Source organism: Geotrypetes seraphini, chromosome 9 (assembly GCF_902459505.1).
Source record: "Geotrypetes seraphini chromosome 9, aGeoSer1.1, whole genome shotgun sequence".
Lineage (NCBI taxonomy): Eukaryota > Metazoa > Chordata > Amphibia > Gymnophiona > Dermophiidae > Geotrypetes > Geotrypetes seraphini.
The window spans coordinates 34,412,336-34,437,619 of NC_047092.1; the positions used below are offsets into that span (position 1 = coordinate 34,412,336).

A 25,284-nucleotide genomic window follows, 5' to 3' on the forward strand; every position below is an offset into this window, starting at 1 on the left:
TCCTCTTTCCTTCCAAACTTTTGGATATCCACAATCAGATCCTTATCAATTTGCTGCGATTGAGTCGGAGGTCTGTAGACTACACCCACGTAGATAGAAGTTCCATCTTCTCTTTTCAGAGCAATCCATATCGCTTCTTCCTCTCCCCAGGTCCCTTGCATTTCGGTCGCTTGGATATTGATCTTTACATAGAGAGCTACTCCTCCACCTTTATGACCATCTCTGTCCTTCCTAAAAAGATTATATCCCGGTATGTTTGCATCCCATCCATGTGATTCACTGAACCATGTCTCTGTGATAGCAACAATATCTAGATCTGCCTCTAATATCAGGGCTTGCAGATCATGAACTTTGTTGCTTAGACTGCGAGCATTTGTGGTCATCGCTTTCCAGCTATTTTTCAGCGATAATCTCCTTTTTCGTATAGATTTTTGTGTCGTTTCACTTTCCGTTGCAATACTAAGAAATGAGTTGCTGATATTGCTTATGTTGCAGCCTTTACTACTATCACATCTTTTCTTTTGCAGGGGGTGGTCTCTATAATTGTCCTTCGTACATACACCACCCCCACCTTCTAGTTTAAATGCCTTGAAACATATTGTCTAAATTTCTCTGCAAGGTTTCTTTTTCCTGATGTAGTAATATGTAGCCCATCAGTGCAATATAGCTTCTTGTCCTTCCATGTATTTCCCCATCCTCCTATGTACCTGAAGCCTTCTTGATGACACCAGGCTCTGAGCCATCTATTAAAGTCCTCTGTGTTTTTCACTCTTTGCTCTCCTTTTCCATATGCAGGCAGTATTTCAGAAAAAGCTAAAGTCTTTACAAAAGGTTTCACGCCCTCACCAAGCTCCCGAAAAGCTTTCTGTGCTGCAAGTGTGGAGTTGTTGGCCAGGTCATTTGTTCCCAGATGGATAACAACATCAGTGTCAAAATCCTTAGTTTCTTCCTTAATTATAGTCAGTATTTGCCTGGAACTCCTGGTAGCTGAGGATCCTGGAAGACATTTCACTATTTTGGACTCCTCGCCCTGTGTTCCAAGGTTAATGCCTCTGATGATGGAATCCCCCAACAGTAATAGTTTTCTGTTTTTGGCTTTTTTATTTGTACTTAGGGTGCTCTTGTTCTCTTGAGTTTCCTTCATTGGTTCCAGTCCCACCTCCCTTCTGTTTTCCTGAGTATCGCAGTGCACTAGTGGAGCGAAGGAATTCTGTAGATGTAATATTAGTGAAGGTGGATGTTTCTGTGTTACATGTCGCAGTCTTCCTGAGCCTAGTGTGACCCATTTATTCCTGGGCTGTTTTATTCTTTGAGGTAGAGGTGGTAAGTTGGTATGATTTTGTGGAGTGATGGAAGCTGCTTTAATTGTATTCAATTCCTGTTTAAGTTTGCAGAGCTCCTCCTTAATACTGGCAAGTTGAAGACAGATGGGGCAAGCCTTAAGCCTCCAAATAGTATGTCTTGGAATTAAAGCACCACAGTGATTGCATAGAATAAAGGTCATCTTGTTTGGTTGTGAAGTGACTTGATTTGAGTAGTCCTGATTATATGGGTCTCTATATATGAATAGTGGTCCCTGGGGTTGGTGGGACTATAAGTAAGACTACTAGTAAGGCAGAAATATAGGCTCTATACCACCTAAACAAAACTGCAGGTTCTATCAGTGATACCCTAAAACACAGGATTTATAACAGGATTTTCCCTACTTTAGTCACCCTGAGCCACAGGAACCAGAAATATAGGCTCTATACCACCTAAAACACAGTATTTTAAACAAAACTGCAGGTTCTATCAGTGCTACCCTAAAACACAGGATTCTGGTATATCTGGTAGTGCTCTAGAAATAATTAATAGTAGTAGTAGTACTGGCTTTGTAAGGCAGTTAGAGCAAGCTTTACCATCAGAATGGAAACAGGAGGAGCCTTGCTTTGAACTATTTGAACTTCTTCACTTTGAAGCACCACCAAATGAATGCATTATTTAAGAACTGAGAGAACTCCCTGTCAGTCCTGGTAGCTCCTAAAACATTAAACACAATGTATAGAGTTCAAAAGTGTCCAGGATTTGACAAAACACAACGTCAACATAATTCATTAGCTGTGGAATCAGCCCTGAAGCATTCATGCAGCTCATGATCTTACACTTCTGCTCCTCCAGAAAGAGAAGTCATCTATACTCATCATTAGAATTATGGACTACCAATTCTACATGTCCATTATTTTAAATCCTTATTTAAACAACTCAGATTTTGAGGAATTCCTTCCTCCAGATAAGCTATAACAGTTTCAGCATAGTAACATAGTAACATAGTAGATGACGGCAGATAAAGACCCGAATGGTCCATCCAGTCTGCCCAAACTGATTCAATTTAAATTTTTTATTTTATTTTATTTTTTTTAATTTTTCTTCTTAGCTATTTCTGGGCAAGAATCCAAAGCTTTACCCGGTACTGTGCTTGGGTTCCAACTGCCAAAATCTCTGTTAAGACTTACTCTAGCCCATCTACACCCTCCCATCCATTGAAGCCCTCCCCTGCCCATCCTCCACCAAACAGCCATACACAGACACAGACCGTGCAAGTCTGCCCAGTAACTGGCCTAGTTCAATATTTAATATTATTTTCTGATTCTAAATCTTCTGTGTTCATCCCACGCTTCTTTGAACTCAGTCACAGTTTTACTCTCCACCACCTCTCTCGGAGCGCATTCCAGGCATCCACTACCCTCTCCATAAAGTAGAATTTCCTAACATTGCCCCTGAATCTACCACCCCTCAACCTCAAATTATGTCCTCTGGTTTTACCATTTTCCTTTCTCTGGAAAAGATTTTGTTCTACGTTAATACCCTTCAAGTATTTGAACGTCTGAATCATATCTCCCCTGTCTCTCCTTTCCTCTAGGATATACATATTCAGGGCTTCCAGTCTCTCCTCATACGTCTTCTGGCGCAAGCCTCCTATCATTTTCGTCGCCCTCCTCTGGACCGCCTCAAGTCTTCTTACGTCTTTCGCCAGATACGGTCTCCAAAACTGAACACAATACTCCAAGTGGGGCCTCATCAATGACCTGTACAGGGGCATCAATACCTTCTTCCTTCTACTGACTACGCCTCTCTTTATACAGCCCAGCATCCTTCTGGCAGCAGCCACTGCCTTGTCACACTGTTTTTTCTCCTTTAGATCTTCGGACACTATCACCCCAAGGTCCCTCTCCCCGTCCGTGCATATTAGCTTCTCTCCTCCGAGCATATACGGTTCCTTCCTATTATTAATCCCAAAAATGCATTACTCTGCATTTCTTTGCATTGAATTTTAGTTGCCAGGCATTAGACCATTCCTCTAACTTTTGCAGATCCTTTTTCATATTTTCCACTCCCTCTTCGTTGTCTACTCTGTTATAAATCTTGGTATCATCTGCAAAAAGGCACACTTTTCCTTCTAACTCTTCAGCAATGTCACTCACATACATATTGAACAGGATTGGCCCCAGCACCGAACACTGAGGGACTCCACTAGTCACCTTTCCTTCCTTCGAGCGACTTCCATTAACCACCACCCTCTGGCGTCTGTCCGGCAGCCAGTTTCTGACCCAGTTCACCACTTTGGGTCCTAACTTCAGCCCTTCAAGTTTGTTCAACAACCTCCTATGAGGAACTGTATCAAAGGCTTTGCTGAAATCCAAGTAAATTACATCTAGCATATGTCATTGATCCAGCTCTCTGGTCATCCAATCAAAAAATTCAGTCAGGTTCGTTTGGCACGATTTACCTTTTGTAAAGCCATGTTGCCTCGGATCCTGTAACCCATTAGATTTAAGGAAGTACACTATCCTTTCTTTCAGCAACACTTCCATTATTTTTCCAACAACTGAAGTGAGGCTCACCGGCCTGTAGTTTCCTGCTTCATCCCTGTGACCACTTTTATGAATAGGGACCACATCCGCTCTCCTCCAATCCCCAGGAATCACTCCCATCTCCAGAGATTTGTTGAACAAGTCTTTAATAGGACTCGCCAGAACCTCTCTGAGCTCCCTTAGTATCCTGGGATGGATCCCGTCTGGTCCCATCGCTTTGTCCACCTTCAGTTTTTCAAGTTGCTCATAAACACCCTCCTCCGTGAACGGCGCAGAATCTACTCCATTTTCTCGTGTAACTTTGCCAGACAATCTCGGTCCTTCTCCAGGATTTTCTTCTGTGAACACAGAACAGAAGTATTTGTTTAGCACATTTGCTTTCTCCTCATCACTCTCCACATATTTGTTCCCAGCATCTTTTAGCCTAGCAATTCCATTTTTTATCTTCCTCCTTTCACTAATATATCTGAAAAAATTTTTATCTCCCTTTTTTACATTTTTAGCCATTTGTTCTTCCGCCTGTGCCTTCGCCAAATGTATCTCTCTCTTGGCTTCTTTCAGTTTCACCCTGTAGTCCTTTCTGCTCTCCTCTTCTTGGGTTTTTTTTTTATATTTCACGAACGCCAACTCTTTCGCCTTTATTTTCTCAGCCACTAGGTTGGAGAACCATATCGGCTTCCTTTTTCTCTTGTTTTTATTGATTTTCTTCACATAAAGGTCCGGTCATCTTGATTGGTTGTGAAGTGACTTGATTTGAGTAGTCCTGATTATATGGGTCTCTATATATGAATAGTGGTCCCTGGGGTTGGTGGGACTATAAGTCTTACCCTTTTTCCTATGAAGAGGAAGAGGAAATAAGATTTAACAGAGGAGAGAAGGGTTTATTTTTTTGTGTTTTTTAAATATTTTTTTTAGTAAGAAACAGGGAGGAGAAGAGAAATTAAGCAGATATAATGCTGAAAACCAGTGAAAAGAGCAGAATATGAAATGCTGAGTAACTTAGCTTTTAGAAGTTCACAGGGCAGCCTTGTTCACAGCAATGTCCCAAAGATAATTATCTAAGAACTTGTTCACTTTGAGAAAATATATGGCTAGATGATCTTTCAACACTTTTGTTTATCTTCAAGAACATCTGTGGTGACAATTGCAATGTATCATTTGGCTTGGCTTGGAGTGCCTAATTTGGAACCTTTGGTTCAAGAACGCCTTTCAAATTACTTTATCTAAACCACATACTTTTCAATTTTCTTACTTGTCTAGAAGATATTCTGCCTCATCAAGACATTTCTATTCTTATAGCACCAAAAGGTGTTACAATCAGCCTTCTTCATCATCTTCTAGGCCTGTTCTACAGCAATCTCATGCAAGACAGCAAAGGACACAAAAATCACAACCTCAGTCCACACAGCAGTCATCTTTTTGACTCCTTTCTAGAGAGCATTGCCAACATTTCCCTGCTTCTTCCTCCCAATTCCGGACTCTTATCTTAACGGATCAGTGAATGCTTCAAGTCATCACTCAGAAAACCTCCAAATCACCCATTAAAAGAGTATCCAGAAGGTCCTTCTTCGCTCTCAGCCCTTCTCCAGCTAAACGCAATAGAATGGGAGAGATGCCATGGGGTTCTACTCAGAGTCCTGAGGTCTTCAGCCTATTTTAGATCTCCGGGGCCTAAACAATTACTTTTTGAAGGAGAAGTTTTGCATGGACCCTCTGGGAGCCCTTCTACTTCTACTTGAAAAAGGCTGTGCTGTCTAGAAACATAGAAAATGACGGCAGAAAAGGGCCATAGCCCATCAAGTCTGCCTACTCTAAGGACCCATCCCCTTGATTATACTGACCCACCCCCCTGCCTTTACACCCTTAGAGATCCCACGTGAATATCCCATTTATTTTTAAAATCTGACACGCTGCTGGCCTCAATCACCTGCAGTGGGAGTTCGTTCCAATGATCGACCACCCTTTCGGTGAAGAAATACTTTCTGGAATCACCATGAAATTTCCCTCCCCTGATTTTCAGTGGATGCCCTCTAGTGGACGAGAGTCCTATAAGACGGAATATATCCTCTTCCACCTCGATACGGCCCGTAATATATTTAAATGTCTCAATCATGTCTCCTCTCTCTGTCCGTTACTCAAGTGAGTACAGCTGCAATTTATTCAGCCTTTCTTCATATGGGAGATCCTTGAGCCCCGAGACCATCCTGGTGGCCATTTGCTGAACCGACTCAATTTTCAGAAAATCTTTCCGGTAATGAGGTCTCCAGAATTGAACACAATATTCCAAATGAGGTCTCACCATGGATCTGTACAGCGGCATTATGACTTCTGGCATCCTGCTGACAAAACCTCTACGGATACAACCCCATCATTTGCCTTGCCTTGGAGGAAGTCTTTTCCACTTGATTGGCAGTTTTCATGTTATCACTAATGATTACTCCTAAATCACGTTCTGCCATGGTCCTAGCTAAGGTCTCACCATTTAGTGTGTAAGTTCTGCACGGATTTCTTGTACCCAGGTGCATTACTTTACATTTTTTTAGCATTGAAGCTGAGCTGCCAAGTCGATGACCATTGTTCCAATAGTAGTAGATCCTGCGTCATACTGTCAGGCAAAGTGCTTATACCTACTATGTTGCACAGTTTGGTGTCGTCGGCGAACAATGATATTTTTCCTCTAAGCCCTTGGGTCATATCACTTATGAATATGTTGAATAGGATCGGGCCCAAGATCGAGCCTTGCGGCACTCCACTGGTTACATATGACGTTTTGGAGGGGGTACTGTTTACCACCACCCTCTGAAGTCTACCGCTCAGCCAGTCCTTGGTGTTTCCCCTAATCCCAGCGATTTCAGCTTGTTCAATAACCTGCGGTGTGGGACGCTATCAAAAGCTTTGCTGAAGTCCAAATACACTACGTCCAAGGACTCCCCGGCATCCAGTTGTCTTGTTACCCAGTCAAAGAAGCTATTCAGATTTGATTGGCATGACCTGCCCTTGGTAAATCCGTGTTGGTGGGGATCATATAGATTTTCCTTGTCCAGGATTGTGTCAAGCTTTTGTTTTATCAGTGTTTCCATGAGTTTGCTCACTATGGATGTGAGACTTACCGGTCTGTAGTTTGCTGTCTCTGTCCTGCAGCCCTTTTTGTGGAGTGGAATAACGTTAGCTGTTTTCTAGTCCAAGGAGACTCTTCCCGTGCTTAGGGAAAGATTGAAGAGCACGGATAATGGTTCCGCCAGGACTTCACTCAACTCTCTGAGCACCCTGGGGTGTAGGTTATCTGGTCCCATGGCTTTGTTTACTTTGAGTCTTGAAAGTTCGCAGTAGACGCTACTGGGCGTTAACTCGAAATCTTGAAATGGGTCTTTCTGGTTTTCCCTCGTCCGTAACTGTGGACCGGATCCAGGCGCCTCACAGGTGAAGACTGAGCAGAAGTATTTAGTAGTTCGGCCTTAGTGGAATCCAATTCTGCATAATTCCCGTCCGATTGCCTAAGGCGTTCTATCCCATCCTTGTTTCTTTTCCTGTCACTAATATACCTAAAGAAGGATTTATCCCCTTTCTTAATGTTCCGCGCTAGATTCTCCTCTATTCTGAGCTTGGCCTCTCTGACTGCCTTTTTGACAGCTTTAGACTTGTCAAGATAGTCTTCTTTTGCCTCCCGCTTTCCTAAATGTTTGTAGGCAATAAATGCTTTTTTCTTCTCTTTAACGAGGTCCAAAATTTCAGTACTGAACCACTGGGGTCTTTTGTTTCTCCGACTTTTGCTAACTGTTTTTATATAGCGATTAGTTGCTTCGTGCAGGGTGGATTTCAGAATTGACCACATAGTCTCCACATTGTCAGTTTGTACTTAGTTTTGCAGCTCCCGATCGACAAAATCTCCCATGCGTTCGAAGTCTGTGCCTCTTAAGTTGAGGATCTTCGTCACTGTGTTTGATCTAGAGAAACCTTTCTTGAGGTTAAGCCATACCATGTTATGGTCGCTGGAGGCCAGCGTATCGCCTACTGAAACTTCTGAGATGCTGTCTCCGTTGGTGAGTACCAGGTCCAGTATCGCCTGGTCTCTAGTGGGCTCCAATACCATTTGTTTGAGATGTGCACCCTTTATGGAGGTTAATATTCTTCTGCTGCCACAGGTAGTCACAGAGAGTGTATTCCAATCTGCATCGGGCATGTTGAAGTCCCCTAGCAGTACTGTGTCCCCACGCAAAGTGATGTTCCCTATATCTTCGATCAATTTTATATCTTTGTCTTCCTGTTGTCTTGGAGGTCTATATACCACACCAAGGTACAGGCATTTTTCATTCCCTCTGGCCAGGTTCACCCAGAGGGATTCCCCGGTGTATCTAACATCTGTGATTCTGGTAGTTTTGATGTTTTCTTTAGTGTATAGTGCTACCCCTCCTCCTAACTTGCCCTCTCTGTCACGACGAAGTAGGTTGTAGCCCGGTATAACCATATCCTACCCGTGCGAGTCCATGAACCAGGTCTCGGATATTGCCACCACGTCTAGGTCTGCATTCATTATTTCAGTCTCCAATTCCAGAATTTTATTGCCCAAACTGTGCGCATTAACATACATAGCCCTCTAAAAGAGACTTACACTCAAATATCCATCCTACCTGCTCACAGAAAGTATCTTTGCTTCTACATGGGTTCTCAACATTTCCAGTACAAAGTCTTGCCTTTCGGATTGGCTTCAGCCCCTTGAGATTTTATGAAATGCCTGGTGGTAGTGGCAGCAACCTTTCGTACATTGGGATTTCATGTATTTTCCTATTTATTGGGGCTCTCCTGGATATTGGGGTTGAGCTTTTTTTTCTGAAACAGAGAGAAGACAATCTCGTTAACCTGTGTCACACAGTCTGCACCCTTGCCCACTGTTACGCCTTCTAGGTCATATGGCATCAATGGTGCAAGTCACTCCATTTATATATCATCACCTCAGAGTCTCATAATGGATCCTATTGACCCATTGGTCTCAAGCCATGGGACATCTCTCTGCTCTAGTTCAAGTCACTTCAGATTGCCATCACTCTCTCCAACGGTGGATGATTCCTTATAATCCTACTTGAGGGCTTGCCTTCCCTCCCCTTGACATCAAAAACGTCTAACCACAGATGTGATGTTTATCTAGATGGCCTTTACTTTCAAGTATGATCTCACCATGAACAAACCCTCTATATCAATCTTCTTGAACTATGAACAATAGGCAATTCTCTAAAAACATTCAAGAATTATCTCCTTCATCAAGTAGTTCTTGTTTGTACAGGCAATCAAGTTGCCATGTTCTATCTGAACAGTCAAGGGGGCACAGGTTCTCATCCCCTTTGCATGGAAGCAATCCTGATTTGTAATTGGGTAATTGCTCACAACGTACTTCTCAAAGCAGTTTATTTAGCAGGTGGGGTAGGGACTCTGTTCCATCTCATGTCTTGAATATATGCATAATTTCCTCTGATATTGTATGTAACAGTTAATCCTCTTTGTTAATATAAACTTTTCATTTTTACTGCTGTAGCTCATACCTATGCATATGTTTGTCTGTAGGTTTTAAAAGTTTTATTTTCTGCTGAGACACACCTCCTGGCTCAAATTGAGAAACCCCTTGTTTTGCCTACCTGCTCTCAACTGCCTCCCCTCCTATACTGCTTGAATCACATGACAGGTGATTTAAAAGATACTGCACAATCAAGAGTGATCCTTGTAAGCGCGAGCAGAAATTTTTTTGCATCCTCACTGCCTCTTTACAACACTGATATATTCTACCGTCGTGTGTGCCCTTCTGCTCTCTAGATTGATCCACAATTAAGCTTCTTCTCAGTTTCCCTTCCCCTTCCACTGTTATGACTCCCTTACTTCCCTGCTGATATTAACCATCCCCAATCTTGCCCTTCTCCCTAAGCCATTGAACACCTTAACACTTCACCACTCTTTAAACCCACTGCCTCTCACTTCCTCTTATCTTTACCCTCTTCTCCACTCTAAAGATCCTACACTTTCTCCCTCTCATTCGGTCATCCCCTCTCTACTTGCATGCATGTCACCCATGTCGCAGCAGCAGGTACCCCCTCATCTCCCCTACTCTCATCCATACTTTCCTCTTCCTTCTCTTGCTTTTTGCTGGAGACATCAATCCCAATCCTGGTCCTCCCAACCAACTTCCTATTCTTACAGTCCACCTTACTCCTACAGGCCAACCTGTAATACCACCAACCTTATTTCTATTTCTCTCGTACCCCCTCCTCCCTGCCCTTCTCTTATGCCTTATGGAATGCCTGCTCCATTCCCAACAAGCTTGCCTAATATATGACCACTTCATCTCTTGATCTCTCCACTTGCTTGCACTAACAGAGACTTGGATCTGCCCTGATGACTGTATCTCTGCTGCTGCCCTGTGTCATGGCGGCAACCTTTTCTCCCACATGCCTCGCCTGGTTGATCGAGGAGGTGTGGGGCTACTACTCTCACCTTCTTACGGATTTCAACCCCTTCTCTCACCACCATCTCAGTGCTCTTCCCCCTTTGAAGTCCATTCCATCCGTCTTTTTGCTCCCCTACCACTCCAAGTAGCAGTTATCTACCGACTCCCCGATATGTCCCACTCTTCTGTCCTCACAGACTTTGACTCCTGGCTCTCCTCCTTCCTTGAGTCCTCATCCCCTTCTCTCATCCTCGGTGACTTCAATATCCATGTCAACCTTTTCTCATCCTCGGTGACTTCAATATCCATGTTGATGATACCTCTGATTCCTTTGCCTCTAAGTTCCTTGCTCTAACATCCTCATACATTCTCCTGCTGAGCTCCACCACACCTACACACCAGAAAGGACACTGCCTAGACCTAATTCTATCCTCCAACTGCTCTACCACCAAATTCTGCAATACCACCCTTCCCCTCTCTGACCATAACCCTAACCCCCTCCCCCCCAGATCCTGCCAATCTCCACCATCACATTCAGGAACTTTCAGGCTATTGACTCCACAGACCTCTCCACTGCTGTCTCATCCCTCTCCTCAACTACTATATCACAAAATACTATCAATGAAACCATCTTCTCTAGATACCCTTGCTCCTCCAATCTCATGTCCTATTAGGCATGAAAGTCTCAAGCCCTGGCTCACCCCCCACATCTGCTACCTGCGCTTATATGCCCGTTAAGCTGAATGCCTCTGGCTTAAATTCCATGTGCACACCGACTTCATACACTTCAAATTCATGCTAACATCATTCCAGTCTGCTCTCTTGCTGCCTAAAAAGAATACTATATCAACTTAACCACTTCTCTTCACTCCAATCCTCGCTGTCTCTTTACCTCGTTAAACTCCCTACTCAAAGCACCCTTGCCACCTATCCCCTCTTCACTTTCTCCCCAGACAATGGCAGAGTTCTTCTATGATAAAATTCAGAAGATTCACTTTGAACTCTCAACCAGGCTGCTTCCTCCTCCCCTCCCTCCATTTGCCCCTTCTACTAACCTCCCCTCAACATCTGCCACCCTCTCCTCTTTCTCTGAGTTCACTGAGGAGGAAACCACACATCTCTCATCCTCCAAATTCACTACCTGCTCCTCCGATCCAATTCCCACTCACCTACTTGGTGCTTTCTCGCCGCCTATCATCCCTCCTATCTGTCACATCCTCAACCTATCGCTCTCCACTGCAACTATCCCTGATGCCTTCAAACATACCGTTGTCACACTCCTCCTCAAGAAACCCTCACTGGACCCCACGTGTCCCTCCAACTATCGCCCCATCTCCCTCCTACCCTTCTTATTCAAGTTACATGAACATGCTGTTAACCGCCATTGCCTCGATTTCCTGTCATCCCATGATATTCTGGATCCGCTTCAGTCAGGCTTTCAGCTGCTGCATTCTACAGAATCTTCCCTTACTAAAGTTTCCAATGACCTGTTCTTGGCCAGATCCAAGGGCCTCTACTCTATCCTCATCCTTCTCGATCTGTCTGCTGCCTTTGATACTGTTGATGATCGCCTACTCTTTGATACGCTGTCCTTGTTGGGATTCCATGATTCTGTCCTCTCCTGGTTTTCTTCCTATCTCTCCCGTCTCACCTTCAGTGTATGCAATGGTGGTTCCTCCTCCACAGCCTTCCCACTATCGATTGGTGTACCTCAAGGCTCTGTCCTGGGACTGCTCCTTTTCTCAATCTACACTTGCTAACTTGGAGCGCTGATCTCCTCCCATGGCTTCCAGTATCACCTTTATGCTGATGACTCCCAGAACTACCTCTCTGCACCAAATATCTCTACTGAAACCCAGCCCAGAGTCTCAGCCTGCCTGTCCAACATTACTACCTGGATGTCTCACCGCCATCTAAAATTGAATAAGGATAAAACAGAGCTACTCATCTTTACGCCTAAACCCACCTCTCCGCTTCCCTTATTCTCCATCTCTGTGGACAACACTCTCATCCTTCCTGTTTTGTCTGCTCATAATCTCAATGCCATCTTTGCCTCCTCTCTCTCTTTCACTGCACAGATACAAGATATTGCTAAAACCTGCCGCTTCTTCCTCTATAATATTACCAAAATCTGACCCTTCCTCTCTAAGCACACTATGAAAACACTTACCCACACCCTCATTACCTCGCGCTTAGACTACTTCAACTCGCTACTCTCAGGCCTTCCGCTTAGCCATCTTGCTCCCCTCCAATCCGTCCAGAATTCGGCTGCACGACTCATATTCCGGGAGAGCCGCTTTACTCTCATTATACCTCTCCTAAAGTCACTTCATTGGCTTCCCATCTGTTTCCAAATACAATTCAAACTCCTCTTACTGACCTACAAATGCACTCTCAGCTGCCCCTCACTATCTCTCCTCACTATCCCCCTATGATCCCCACATGAGCTCCACTAAGCTGGTAAGGCCCTCCTTTCTTCCCTTTGTGCCCTTCTGCCTTGGAACAAGCTACCCACATCCCTATAGCAGGCTCTGTCTCTGGCAGTGTTCAAGGCCCAGTTAAAAGCCCACTTCTTTGAGAGTGCTTTTGATTCTCACCTTGGGTTCTGCATCCCCAACCCTATATGTCATGTCTGTCTGTCCAAGTTAGATTGTAAGCTCTTCCGAGCTGGGACCTTCTATAAATGTCAAAATGCACAGCGCTGCGTACGCCTTTCAGCGCTATATAAGTGATAAGTAGTAGGAAGTGGAATGTCTTGGAAGACAAACTGAGCTGGGCTCTTCAGCTTCACAAATGGTCTCTCAGCACAACCATCTCAATACAGATTTTCTCCACATGGGGAACATCAGACACATATCTCTTCGCGTCCTCCCATATCAACAAACTTTCTCATTTCTGCTCCAGACTCTATATATTTCCACATCACATTGCATCAGATGCCTTCCTTATACATTGGGGGAACAGATTCCTCTACACATTTCCCCAGTACCTCTCATCGGGGAAATTACTCACACTTTGCCAAGAATGAGACACCATGATCCTCATAGCACCTTGGCCACGTCAGGTTTGGTTCCTGCTTTTGCTAGAGCTCTTGTCCAGAAACCTGTACAATTTGCAACCATTTCTAACACTGTTGATGCAGAACGAGGGATCCCTCTTTCACCTGAACCCCTGCTCATTCGTATTAGCAGCATGGTTTCTTTCACCAATCAACTAAATGCTTTCTTCATCTAGGCTGAATTATCTGCTGTCATTGAACTGTGTTGAAAACCTTCCACTCAATGCTGTTACTGCTTTACATCCACTTCCATCCATATTGGACTATCTTCTCCACCTCTGGTCTAAAACCCAATTCAGTTCGAATACATCTCAGTGCTATCAGTGCCTTTCATTCTCCCTTGGACAAGAAACCTCTATCTATTCATCCCTTGGTAGCCTGTTTTCATGAAGGAGCTATTACACATAAAACTATTTGTCAAGTCTCCACCTGTTACTTGGGATTTTAACATGATACTGTCTGCTCTTATGAGGTCTCCCTTTGAGCTGCTTACATCTTGTTCTCTCAAACTTCTCACTTGGAAAGTTGTTTTTCTCATTGCCCTTATGTCTGCACGCCATATGAGTGAACTTTAAGCTCTTGTGTCAGATCCTCCCTAATCAACATTTTACCATGACAGAGCAGTACTTCGCACTCATCCAAAATTCCTACCAAAAGTCATCTCAGAATTTCACCTCAACCAATTCAAGGTACTCCCTGTTTTCTTTCCAAAGCCACAGCACATTTGCATCCTAGAGAGGCATCACTGCGCACCTTGGACTACTAATGTGCTCTGGCATGGTACCTGCAAGGCACTAAACCTCATAGAGGATTCTTCCAGCTTTTTGTGACCTTTGACCCTTAGAGGTTGTGACCTTTGACCCTAACAGACTTGGAATTCCTGTTTCCAAGAGAACCATCTTCACTTGGCTTGTGAACTGTATTGCGAATACTCAGACTAGGCTGATGCTGTAGGGCCATGTGACAGCCCACAATGTCCGAGCTATGGCTGCTTCAGTAGCTCATTTCCGTTCTATATCCATTGAGAACATTAGCAAAGTGGTCACTTGATCCTCAACCTATCCTTTACTTCTCGTAACTGTTTGGAACAAAACTCCAGAAGAGATAGTTGGCTTGGACAAATAGATCTGTGGAATCTTTTTACCTTCTGAGCGCCAACTTTCCTCCAACCCACTTGAGTTTGGCCAGGCTCATATTTAATTAATTAATTAAATTTGTTTTCTATCCCTTTGTCCCCAAAAAGCGCAGAACGGGTTACAGGTTAAACATATATATTATCAGTACAAGATTACAACGCAAGTTTTCATCCTAGTTAGCACATATTAGATGTAGTTATCCTTATGTGACACAGACTGCTTCGGTTACCAATATACAATTCTTTGTAGTCCATGGATCAAGGGAAGTGGGGTCAGATGAAGAGATATGTTTTTATTGCTTTTATGAAGTTGAGGAGACCTTCAAGAGATCTGACCTTGTGATGGCAGTCGATTCCAGTGGCTCAGTATGAAATGGGAGTAGGACCGTTGTTTGGCAGTTTGCAGTTGAAGGGCATGACCAGGGGGCGTTTTGAGGCTTATTTCATCCTGGGAGCGGAGGGACCGGTTTGACACATATGGAGGAAGTTTAGGCATCACATAGCTCGGTGCCATGTCATGCAAGGATTTGAACGCTAGCATCAGGCCCTTGAAGACATAACGTTTAGCTATCTATTATCCTCTTCCAGAGCCATGATCCTGGCAGCTTGGGAGTTCCACATGTGAGAATATAATGCCTACTTATTCTTGGAGAAAGCGAAGAAACTTACCTGTATCAGGTGTTCTTCGAGGATAGCAGGCATATATTACCACAACCTGCCTACCTCCCTAAGTTGGCTTTTTAGCTTTGTTATTGAACTGATGGTCCTGTGAGTCAATGCCAGGTGGGAAGACGCCGGCAAATGTGCTGTATGGGCTCTGCCTAAATATTTAAAGCGACAGTGTACTTGGCAGTGTCCATTCTGGGTTCCATTGATGACTTCACCCATATGTGTGAGAATTGTGCCTACTGTTCTCAGAGAACACCTGCTACAGGTAAGTACCTTTGATTTTCCTAGTATGTAGTTTAAATGGATTAAAAGCAGAGTTGTAATGTACATGTGTGTTTTATAAGGTACACAAGTAGCAGGTGTAAAATTTGTCCTTTTGGGGCTGGTTCTAGGAGCCTTTTTTAAAAAAAATAAAAGGTGGCTATGTGGCCTTTTTAAAATAGGTGTCTATAAGGACATCTTGCACCAGAATTATTCTCTTTATGAGCAAAAAATATAGCATCTTTTTAAATCTGTTCTCCCACTGATATTACTAGACCCAGATCCACTTTATTTTCCCAGAATCTAAAAACAGATGGAAATGATATAAACTTGTAATCTGATTCAGTTCAGGCTCATTGTAATGAGAGCTGAAAAACCTTTGAAATTCACATGGATTTGTGTAGCCTGCTAGTAAAATGCAATGCATACTTACGAAGCACTGGTCACAATGAACCCCCCTGGCAAATCGCTGACAGAGGCACTCCCCAGTAGCTGGATCACACACAGTGGTCTGTAAGCTTCCCATGCGATTACAGTGGCAAGCTGAAACAAAAATGCCTGTGAATCATTTTGTTTGCACTGGAACTACATGAGAAAGGCCCACCTCTAACTACTTGCCACATGAATCATGGAACAGCAAGACATGCGTCTAATCTTTAATCATCTGGGAATATGCTGTACAATTAAGTTTTTACTTAGTTAGAATATGTTCATTGTCAAACAAAAGATGTGATTATATGTTTTTGAGTCTAATACAGCACTTGAAGATGTAGATTTGAAGGCATTGTGAAATTAGTCAAGCAGTAGCAGAGTGAGTTCCTAATTTTTAAAGTTAGTTTTGATAAAGACGGCATTCTGTTGGGCCAAGTAAGCATTGCAGGCTTCATCATTCTCTTGATAGTTATTTAGTTAAAACATTTTAACCAAAGTGGCTCGCAATCAGCATACATAATCTGGCAAATGGAATGACTGCTTGACCACCCTCATCTCTCTTGCCCCAACTTATCTATCCTTCAGGAAATCTCTCAAATCATACCTCTTTGATATATTCCTCTAACTCTCGCCCTCCCAACCAAACTACTTATCTTAACCTCGCCTCCCTCCCTACCCTTCCTTCCCCTCTTCCCCGGTTATTGTTCCTTTCCCCTTTCTGCACCCCCCCTTGCAACAGTTATTGGATCATTTTGTAATGGCCACTGGTTTATACCATACATTTGATAACTAATTCTCTGTACCTTCATTGCATAAATACAGTTCTTATCTCCTGTAAACTACTCTGAACTGTTTTCTGATACTCTGTAACTTCGCTGTATATGTACAGTCTCTTCTCCTGTAAACCGCTCTGAACTGTTTTGTGGTATTGCGGTATACAAAAATAAAGTTATTATTATTATTATTAAATACATACATGCCTGCCTGTAAGAATCTAGACAAAAAACTAGATAGTTAAAACAATAATCAGAAGAGGGTACATGACATTGTATCTATTAAAGAGAAGAGTTACATCACCATAACCAGAGTAATGTATAACTAGCAAAAAAAATGCTTGTGCAAAAAGAAAAGTCTTCAGTAGTTTTCTAAAATGTAACAAATTTCCATAGAATCTCAGAATACCTGTCAGGTGCGTTCCATAAAGCGGGGCTAGCAATGGAAAAACAAGATTTTGTGGTCTGTACATAACGTACCGTGTTCCTTTTGCAAGTATCAAGCAACAAACGGTTCTCAGATCTCAATGTTTGATATGTTGGGAGCAATTTTATAGCACTGGAGTGGAGGCGTGGTCTAGTGGTTCGGGCTGCAGCCTCAGCACCCTGAGGTTGCAGGTTCAAGCCCAGCGCTGTTCCTTGTGACCCTGGGCAAGTCACTTAACTCCCCTTTTACCCCAGGTACATTAGTCACATTGTGATTAGAGAATGACATAGTGACAAAATTCATCACCGTTCCCGTCCCCGCGGATAACCGCAGGAAATAATCCCATGTCATTTTCTAGTGTCCATTTCAACCTCGGTCCTTCTACATCAGCATTCTTCAGAGCAAAGCTTGCGGGTCAGTGGTTGTGCCCAATTATACTCTGATTCTTTCCTCTCTCCTTAAAGAATGACCCGAAGATGGTTTCCCGTGGTTATCCGCGGGGACGGGAAAGGTGATGAATTTTGTCACCGTGTCATTCTCTAATTGTGAGCCCACCGGGACAGATAGGGACACCTGAATATAAACCACTTAGGTGAATATAAGTAGTCTATAAATACAAAAATAAATAGCATAATCTTTTAATTACAGCTGTTCAGTTCAAATTTAATTTTGATCCACTCCTCCACACTGAGAATATTATCAAGCCAAGCAGTATTCAGTTAAGTCTCCAACCCCCAAATTGTATAAAAAGCATCTTATTTCAGTTGGTACAAATGGTCATGCCTAAAGTTAGCTGCAATTTCTGGCACTAAACACTATCCTATAAAAGGCGCCTAACTTTCAATGCTATTTATAGAATGGTGCTGATTTTAGGCACAATTTATAGAATTCAGTCCCAAATGCTCTTTTCTTGTCATACCAGACCTCTCAAAAGAGGACACGTCCGGATAAATCTGGACATCTGGTAACCCCTATACCTTAGTAACATATGATACTTTGTGTGTCTAAGTGCTTTGAAAATGAGCCCCTAAATGGACTATAGGTAGTGTGAAAAAGAGCAGTATTTAACACAAGATGACACAAACTATAACTCAACCTCAGTTTCACCACAACAATCTATGTTTCTATGTACAGTATTTCTTGGAGCCTAAAGTTGAAACATAGAAACATAGAAAGATGACAGCAGATAAGGGCTATAGCCCATCAAGTCTGCCCACACTATTTACCCACCCTCTTTAGCCTACTGACCCCCTAAAGTATAATTGTAATTATACTGTCACTCTACTGACCCGCTCATTCAAGTCCTAGTGACTCTATCCCTTGGCATGACCTCGTAGGGATCCCACATAGGTATCCCATTTGTTCTTGAAGTCTGGGATGCTGCGTGCCTCGACCACCTGCACTGGAAGCTTGTTCCACTGCTCAATCACTCTCTCCGTGAAGAAGTACTTCCTGGCGTCTCCACGAAACTTCCCTCCCCTGAGGTTGAGCGGATGTCCTCTTGTGGTCGAGGGTCCCTTGAGAAGAAAGATATCATCTTCCACCTCGACCCGTCCCGTGATGTACTTAAATGTCTCAATCATGTCTCCCCTCTCCCTACGCTCTTCGAGAGTGTAGAGCTGCAATTTACTCAGTCTTTCTTCGTATGGGAGACCCTTTAGCCCCGAGACCATCCTGGTGGTCATCCGCTGAACCGATTCAATTCTGAGCACATCCTTACGATAATGTGGCCTCCAGAATTGCACACAGTATTCCAGATGAGGTCTCACCATGGCTCTGTACAATGGCATCATGACTTCAGGTTTCCTGTTGACGAAGCTTCTCTTGATACAACCTATCATCTGCCGTGCTTTAGATGAAGCCTTCTCCACTTGAGCGGCTGCTTTCATATCAGCACTGATGATTACTCCTAAGTCTCATTCTGCCATAGTCCTGGTTAAAGTTTCTCCATTCAGGGTGTAAGTTCTGCAAGGATTTCCGTTACCGAGATGCATGACCTTACATTTCTTGGCGTTGAAGCCCAGTTGCCAGATCAAGGACCAACTTTCCAAAGTATGCAGGTCCTGCTCCATAGCATTCTGTAGATTATAGCCGTTTACTATATTGCATAGTTTGGCGTCATAGTTGGACTTGACTGATACTATTTCTTTGAGGACAAGCAGGATAGTAGAGTACCACAGATGGATGACATCACTAATGGAGCCCTGGCACAGAACCTGCCCAATATTTAGAAGGTTCTTAAAGCCTTTGGTAGGTCCGAGCACACAAGTGTGTACTTTCCTGCCTGACTCTGTCCTGCTGTCCTCAGAGAACACCTTCTACAGGTGAGCAACTTCACTTTATGACCTTATTGTAGCAATAACTGTCAACAAATCACTTATCATTATAAAGCAGATTACAACTGACTTTTAGTTATATGAAGCGTCTTGCTCTGGATTTGAAAAGAAAAGATTTTTGCTGCTGTTTTTAATATTAGATTTGGTTGCGTTTCTTTGTTATTATTACATTATCTGTGTGAACTGTTTTGCTTTATTTTATAGTGTTCTTTATTACCTTGGAGCCTCCAGGGAAATGCATTATATAGAAATGAAAAATGAATAACAAAAAAATAAAATAAAATACATACGTTGACAGCCAAGGGGGTCATTGGCACTCAGTCCAAAGTAGCCAGACTTGCATATATCACATCGGATTCCTTCTACATTTTCCTTACATGGGCATGAGCCAGCAGCAAGTCCAAGACTCAAGTCTGCATGACTTTGACAAATTCCATTGTGCATTGTACCTTCTGGGTCACAATCACATGCTATAATATGAAACAAACAAAGTCATGAAGAAACACTGATTTTTCTTTTATAGAGATCTCTTAACATCAATGCTACTATTGTCTGATATATATGAGGTCTGACAATTAAGTTAATGAACTTGGCATCGTGTACTTAAGCTGGAAGCACTATACAAACAGCTCGGTAAGGTTTCATAACCTTGGTATATCAGTGTATCACAGCTGTGTTCATGTCATCGTGTGGTGGTGTCTTGCTGAGTGACGTTCATTATTGTTGCATGTTTTTGTTTGCCATTGCGAGAATGTCGGAGCTTGAATTAGAGCAACGAACAAACATTAATTTCTTGTTAAACTTGGCAAGAGGGGAAGTGAACTCAGGGACATGTTAGTCCAAGTTTATGGGGACAATTCCATGAAGAAAATGGCAGCGTACAATATGGATTCAATGTTTTTCTGAGGGAGAGAAAGCGCCACTGATGAAGAGAGGCCAGGGTAGCCAGTAATGAGCAGAATTTATGAAAACATTGCAAAACTTTGTTGAATTGTGTGTCAAAATTGTCAGCTGACTGTGAGAAGCATATCAGACCAAGATAGAGAAACAGGAAAATCTCAACTGAAAATTTTGGCATGAGAAAAGTGTGTGCAAAAATGGTCCCTCATGGCTCTTGCATGATGACAGTATTGGAACACCCTCCCTACTGACCTGATCTGGCCCCCAATGACTTTTTTCTTTACCCAAAGATAAAGGAGATATTGAACAGAGGACATTTTGATGACATTCAGGACGTCAAGGTAATACGACGACAGCTCTGTTGGCCATTCCAGAAAAAGAGTTCCAGAATTGCTTTGAAGGGTGGGCTAGGCACTTGGCATTAGTGCTTAGAAGGAGACCATAGTGATATTCAGCAATGAGGTATGTAGCACTTTTTCTAGGATGAGTTCATGAACTTAATTGCCAGACTTTGTACGTATCAAGTACTGCATGATAAAAGAGATGTAAATGCTCTTGTATAAGGAACAATCACACAATAAACTAAACCCAAATTCAACATTTATAGAGTTGGACATGAGCACATGCAGACTGGATGGACCGTTCGGGTCTTTATCTGCCGTCATAGAATTAGTAAATCATCATATATGAATAACAATCTGAAATAGCAAAGTATTGAGTGGTCAGGTTCAAAGTGATTTATATAGGTAAAAATGGTTTTACCCACATTAATTACCCTCCTGCAATGAGGCTAAAAGGTTTGCTTATTGCTTCACCACATGAAAACTTTTAACTCAAGAGCATGAATTTTAGGGGATGTGTTTTGTTTGGAGAAGGAAAAGCACACACATACATTGGATTTTAAAATCTTAATGTAGACATCTGCTACAAAAGTCTACCTGCAGAGAAAATTCTGTATGTTTACGTATCTTGTACTTACAATATTTCAAAGTGAAAGTATGTGTGTCAAAATTTTCTATTCAAAGATGCTTATGAGATTTATGATTGTTAATGAAAAATAAAATATTTTTTCGAAAAGCGCGAAGAAGCTCGTTCCAGACAACCCCCACTTCCCTGATGTTTTTTTCCTGTACCTTTTCCTTTTATCCCTATCCTTTCTCCTTTGTTTCAATTATTGTCTTAATAGTTTCTATTAGTTTGTTTGTCCATTCCCCCAATTTTTAATTAATTTTTTAACACTGTAAAGATGTAAACTGCTTTGGCATGTAAAAGCGGTATATCAAGACATAATAAATTTGAATATTCTCTTTGAAAATTAGTGCTAAGCCCATAGAGTAAATGTGCCCAAGTTCTTCGTTCCAATGCAGACAATTTGAAAATTCTCACCTAAAAGATCTTTTAAGACACTGTCCCTCCAATATTCAGGCAGCACTGTTGATGTCCGCCCTGGCGTTAAACCTGGATATTCACTGCCGGGCCATATCTGTTAAGTGCTGCTGAAAATGACCAGTTAGCCGTTGACAAGTAAGTTAACTGGTTGGCAACCATTCCCAACTGGTTGACTCATTCTGAATAATAGCTGAAATGAGGTCAATGTGCAAATGTGTTTGAGATCAGTAGTGGTACTTGCTGCATAGGTACTTTTAAAAAAAATTCCTGGAGTTTGAATGCATAATTTGTTATACATCTAAAACTTGGTTTTAAAATGGGGCATGGTTTGAAATGTTAAGGAGGATCTGTTTGCCTGAACTTTTTTCCTGCCTGTGGGACTGCTCCCGATTTGGGCAGGCATTGGGGAAGGCAGCCAGTGACATCATCGGGGTCCGCCCCTCCATGTGAAAAACTGCTGCAGCTGAGAAGAACTGAGAGCTATCGGAGGGTGCTTGGAGAGAGAGACTTTTACCTGCACTGCAACAGCTATAGCAACTTTCTGTCTGTTTGTCTGAACTATTTTCCTGCCTGTGGGTCTGCTCCCGATTTGGGCAGGCATTGGGGGAGGTGGCCAGTGACATCATCGGGGTCCACCCCCTCCATGTAAAAAACTGCTGCAGCTGCAAGGCGCAGATGCAGGGTGTAGCCAAAGGGGTGTGCCCCAAGGGGCACACCCTGCCCCTTGGGAGCCACGAGGAATCAGGAGGTGTTGAGAGGGTATACCATCTTTGGGTAAGATCTAAAAATTTTTTTTTGTGTGTGAATATATTAATGGGTAAAAGAAAAGCTAAACCCAAAAGCTCCACTCCTGCTGTAGCCGGCCCTATGGACCGCCACCTAATACCAGTGACTCCCTCACAAGTTAACCAAGAGTATGCTTCCATTTCGGTTGAATCATTAAGTCTCCTTGAAAGGACCACATCCCTTCCACCATTATCTTCCACCAAAGTAGCCCCAGTGAAACTTCTGAGGAAGCCCGAAAGTCAATAATTTTATTCAAATTAGAATATGTCATTACCTAAAGCATTAACTTTATTGGATTCAAGTGATGATAATCGGTGTACCTCAGAGGATCCAAAGGACTTTGAAAGATTTGTGGTCGTTAAATAAGAGTGTGGAAGGGCTATTAAGATCAGTTGTTAAACAATCTTCAGATTTTTCAGTCGAAGTTGTAAAGAAGTTTGAAAGTGTGGATTCCTAGATTTGGTAGATAGAAGATTAATGCTGGTTGAAACACAGACATCCACGCTGCAGCAAGTTTTGACTTCTGCGGTTAAGGATGCATTCTAATTTGGAAATTATGGAGAATATGTCATGGTCAAAAAATCTCCGTTTTGTTAATTTTCCCATGATTACTTGATTACTTGATGGGCTCCGGGTGCCACATACCCTAGGTACGCCACTGCTAGGTTTAACAAATTCAGAAACCTTTTCTATACAAAATTGTTACTATATACCACAGGGAAAAAAATAACATCAGATCAGGGAACAGATCTTTTAGTTTCTGCTGAATTTGATTTAACTCATTTTCTTGAAGATTCCCAAGATGTTATTAAAACTAGGACTACTCTTTTGATGACGTGTTTAAGTGGATTAGATAAAAATCTACTTATGAAATTATATTTTAAAAACAAAACAACAAAATTCTGTGGTGATACTGTATTGATATTCCCTGATGTGGCTAGAGCTACCCAAATGCGAAGGAAGGCATTTCTTCAGTTAAAACCTAGGGTTTTAGCCCTAGCTGCTAGGGTTTTTTTTTTCTAAAATTCCCTTGTAAATGTATAATTAAACTACAAGAGAAGGAATTTATTTTTTGGGATCACACAGCTTCAGCCATTTTTAAGTTTTCGTGAACAACAGAAAGATAAAGTAAAATAGTTATCAACTGATCTTTAAAAGGAGTCCGAGAATAAGAAGTGAAGCACTAGAATGATTCTATTTTCTCATGTTGGATTTATTTATTGCTCAATTATATCTGTATCTTTTCTCAAGATTAATATCTTATTTTCTTAAGGTGGCTTCTTAAGGTGACTCCCCCAAATTAATGTGGGCTAGAAAGATTTGTATTAGATATTTATGATATTGTTTCCTTTTCTTTTGATGTATATCTTTATCCTTTACTGTTCTTTAAGAATTGTATGAAAAATTTGACAAATTAAAAAAAATAAATAAATGTTATGGAGGCGATGCCACTTAGACATATAGGGCTAGCTTCTGTATATGTCACTGAATAATAAGTGTAGAAAAAATGAGCACCAAGCGCTATTCTAGAGAAGGCACTTTGAATTGGGCGCTGTTTATAAAATAGCATTTATCCTTTTGGGATGCCATCTTTCTTTTTGTGGAGCGCATTTGGGATATTTCTCCCCTGGTCTTATTTGGAGCTGTCCCCCATTATTCCCCTCGTAAACGGGGAGCTGCTGCTTTCCTCAAATGGACAGTTCTTATTGCCTTGAAATGTATTTTACTTAAATGGCTTGATGGGGAGGCAGCAGACTACTATCTAGGGCGGTGCCGGATGATTACTCTCCTGATGTGGGAACGTCGGGATGTGCTGGATTTTTCCTCGCTCCCTGGCTGCTCTTTTCAGCGCACCCGGGAGCCCTTCTGGACCACTATGAACATAAGAACATAAGAATTGCTGCTGCTGGGTCAGACCTGTGGTCCATCCTGCCCAGCAGTCCACTCACGTGGTGGCCCTTAGGTCAAAGACCAGTGCTCTAAATGAGTCCAGTCTCACCTACGTATATTCCAGTTTTGCAATAACTTGTCCAACTTTGTTTTGAAACCCTGAAGTGTGTTTTCCCCTATAACAGATTCTGGAAGAGCGTTCCAGTTTTCCACCACTCTCTGGGTGAAGAAGAATTTCCTTATGTTTGTACAGAATCTATCCCCTTTCAACTTTAGAGAGTGACCTCTCGTTCTCTCTACCTTGGAAAGGGTGAACAGTCTGTCTTTATCTACTAAGTCTATTCCCTTCAGTGTTTTGAACGTTTCTGTGGCTTGCAGCCACTTAACTATTGATATTTCTTTCATATTATTGTATTCCTTTTATGTGTGCCTGCATCTTATTGTAATACAGTTCGTTCTTGGGGTTTCAATTGGAAGGAGGTCCTAGGGAGGGATGGGTTGGGGCGGAGGGGTTGGGTTTGGGGGATGGAGTTGTTGGTTGTTGTGGGTTAATTGAATATAACTTGAGCTTGTTCTTGCTGTCTTGTGTGCTCATACAGGTCTTCTTTTATTTTGTTGAGCCCAATAAAATATATTTGAACATAAAATAGCGTTTGGTGCTGGGATCTGCACCGAATTTTAGGTATGAGGATTTATACCAACTGAAATCCAGTGTAAATCCCCATGCCTATGTTAGGCATGGATAGGCCTTATTCTATAACACTGCATGTGAATTCCAGGAACATCTCCTTTTCAGATCTGCCAGATCTATAAAGAAGTGCACATAAATTTCAATTATTGTCAATTAGCACCAAGAAATTGGGTTTGTGCCCAAATTTGCACATGCAATTTTGAGCACCATATATAGAATTAGGAGGATAACTTGTATGTCAAAGTGCTGATTGACA

The 25,284-nt window shown here is 42.3% G+C and overlaps 1 protein-coding gene across 2 annotated transcripts in view; it reads right to left on the bottom strand.

Moving 5' to 3' along the window:
* LAMB4 (laminin subunit beta 4) overlaps nt 1-25,284 on the bottom strand; it is a 188,627-nt gene that overhangs the window by 103,541 nt on the left and 59,802 nt on the right. For both annotated transcript variants that reach the window (XM_033959726.1, XM_033959725.1), the window contains 2 exons: nt 19,663-19,842; nt 15,838-15,947 (listed from right to left, as the gene is read on the bottom strand). In XM_033959726.1, the coding sequence (XP_033815617.1) occupies nt 15,838-15,947; nt 19,663-19,842 (290 nt within the window). The remainder of the gene's footprint in view (nt 1-15,837; nt 15,948-19,662; nt 19,843-25,284) is intronic.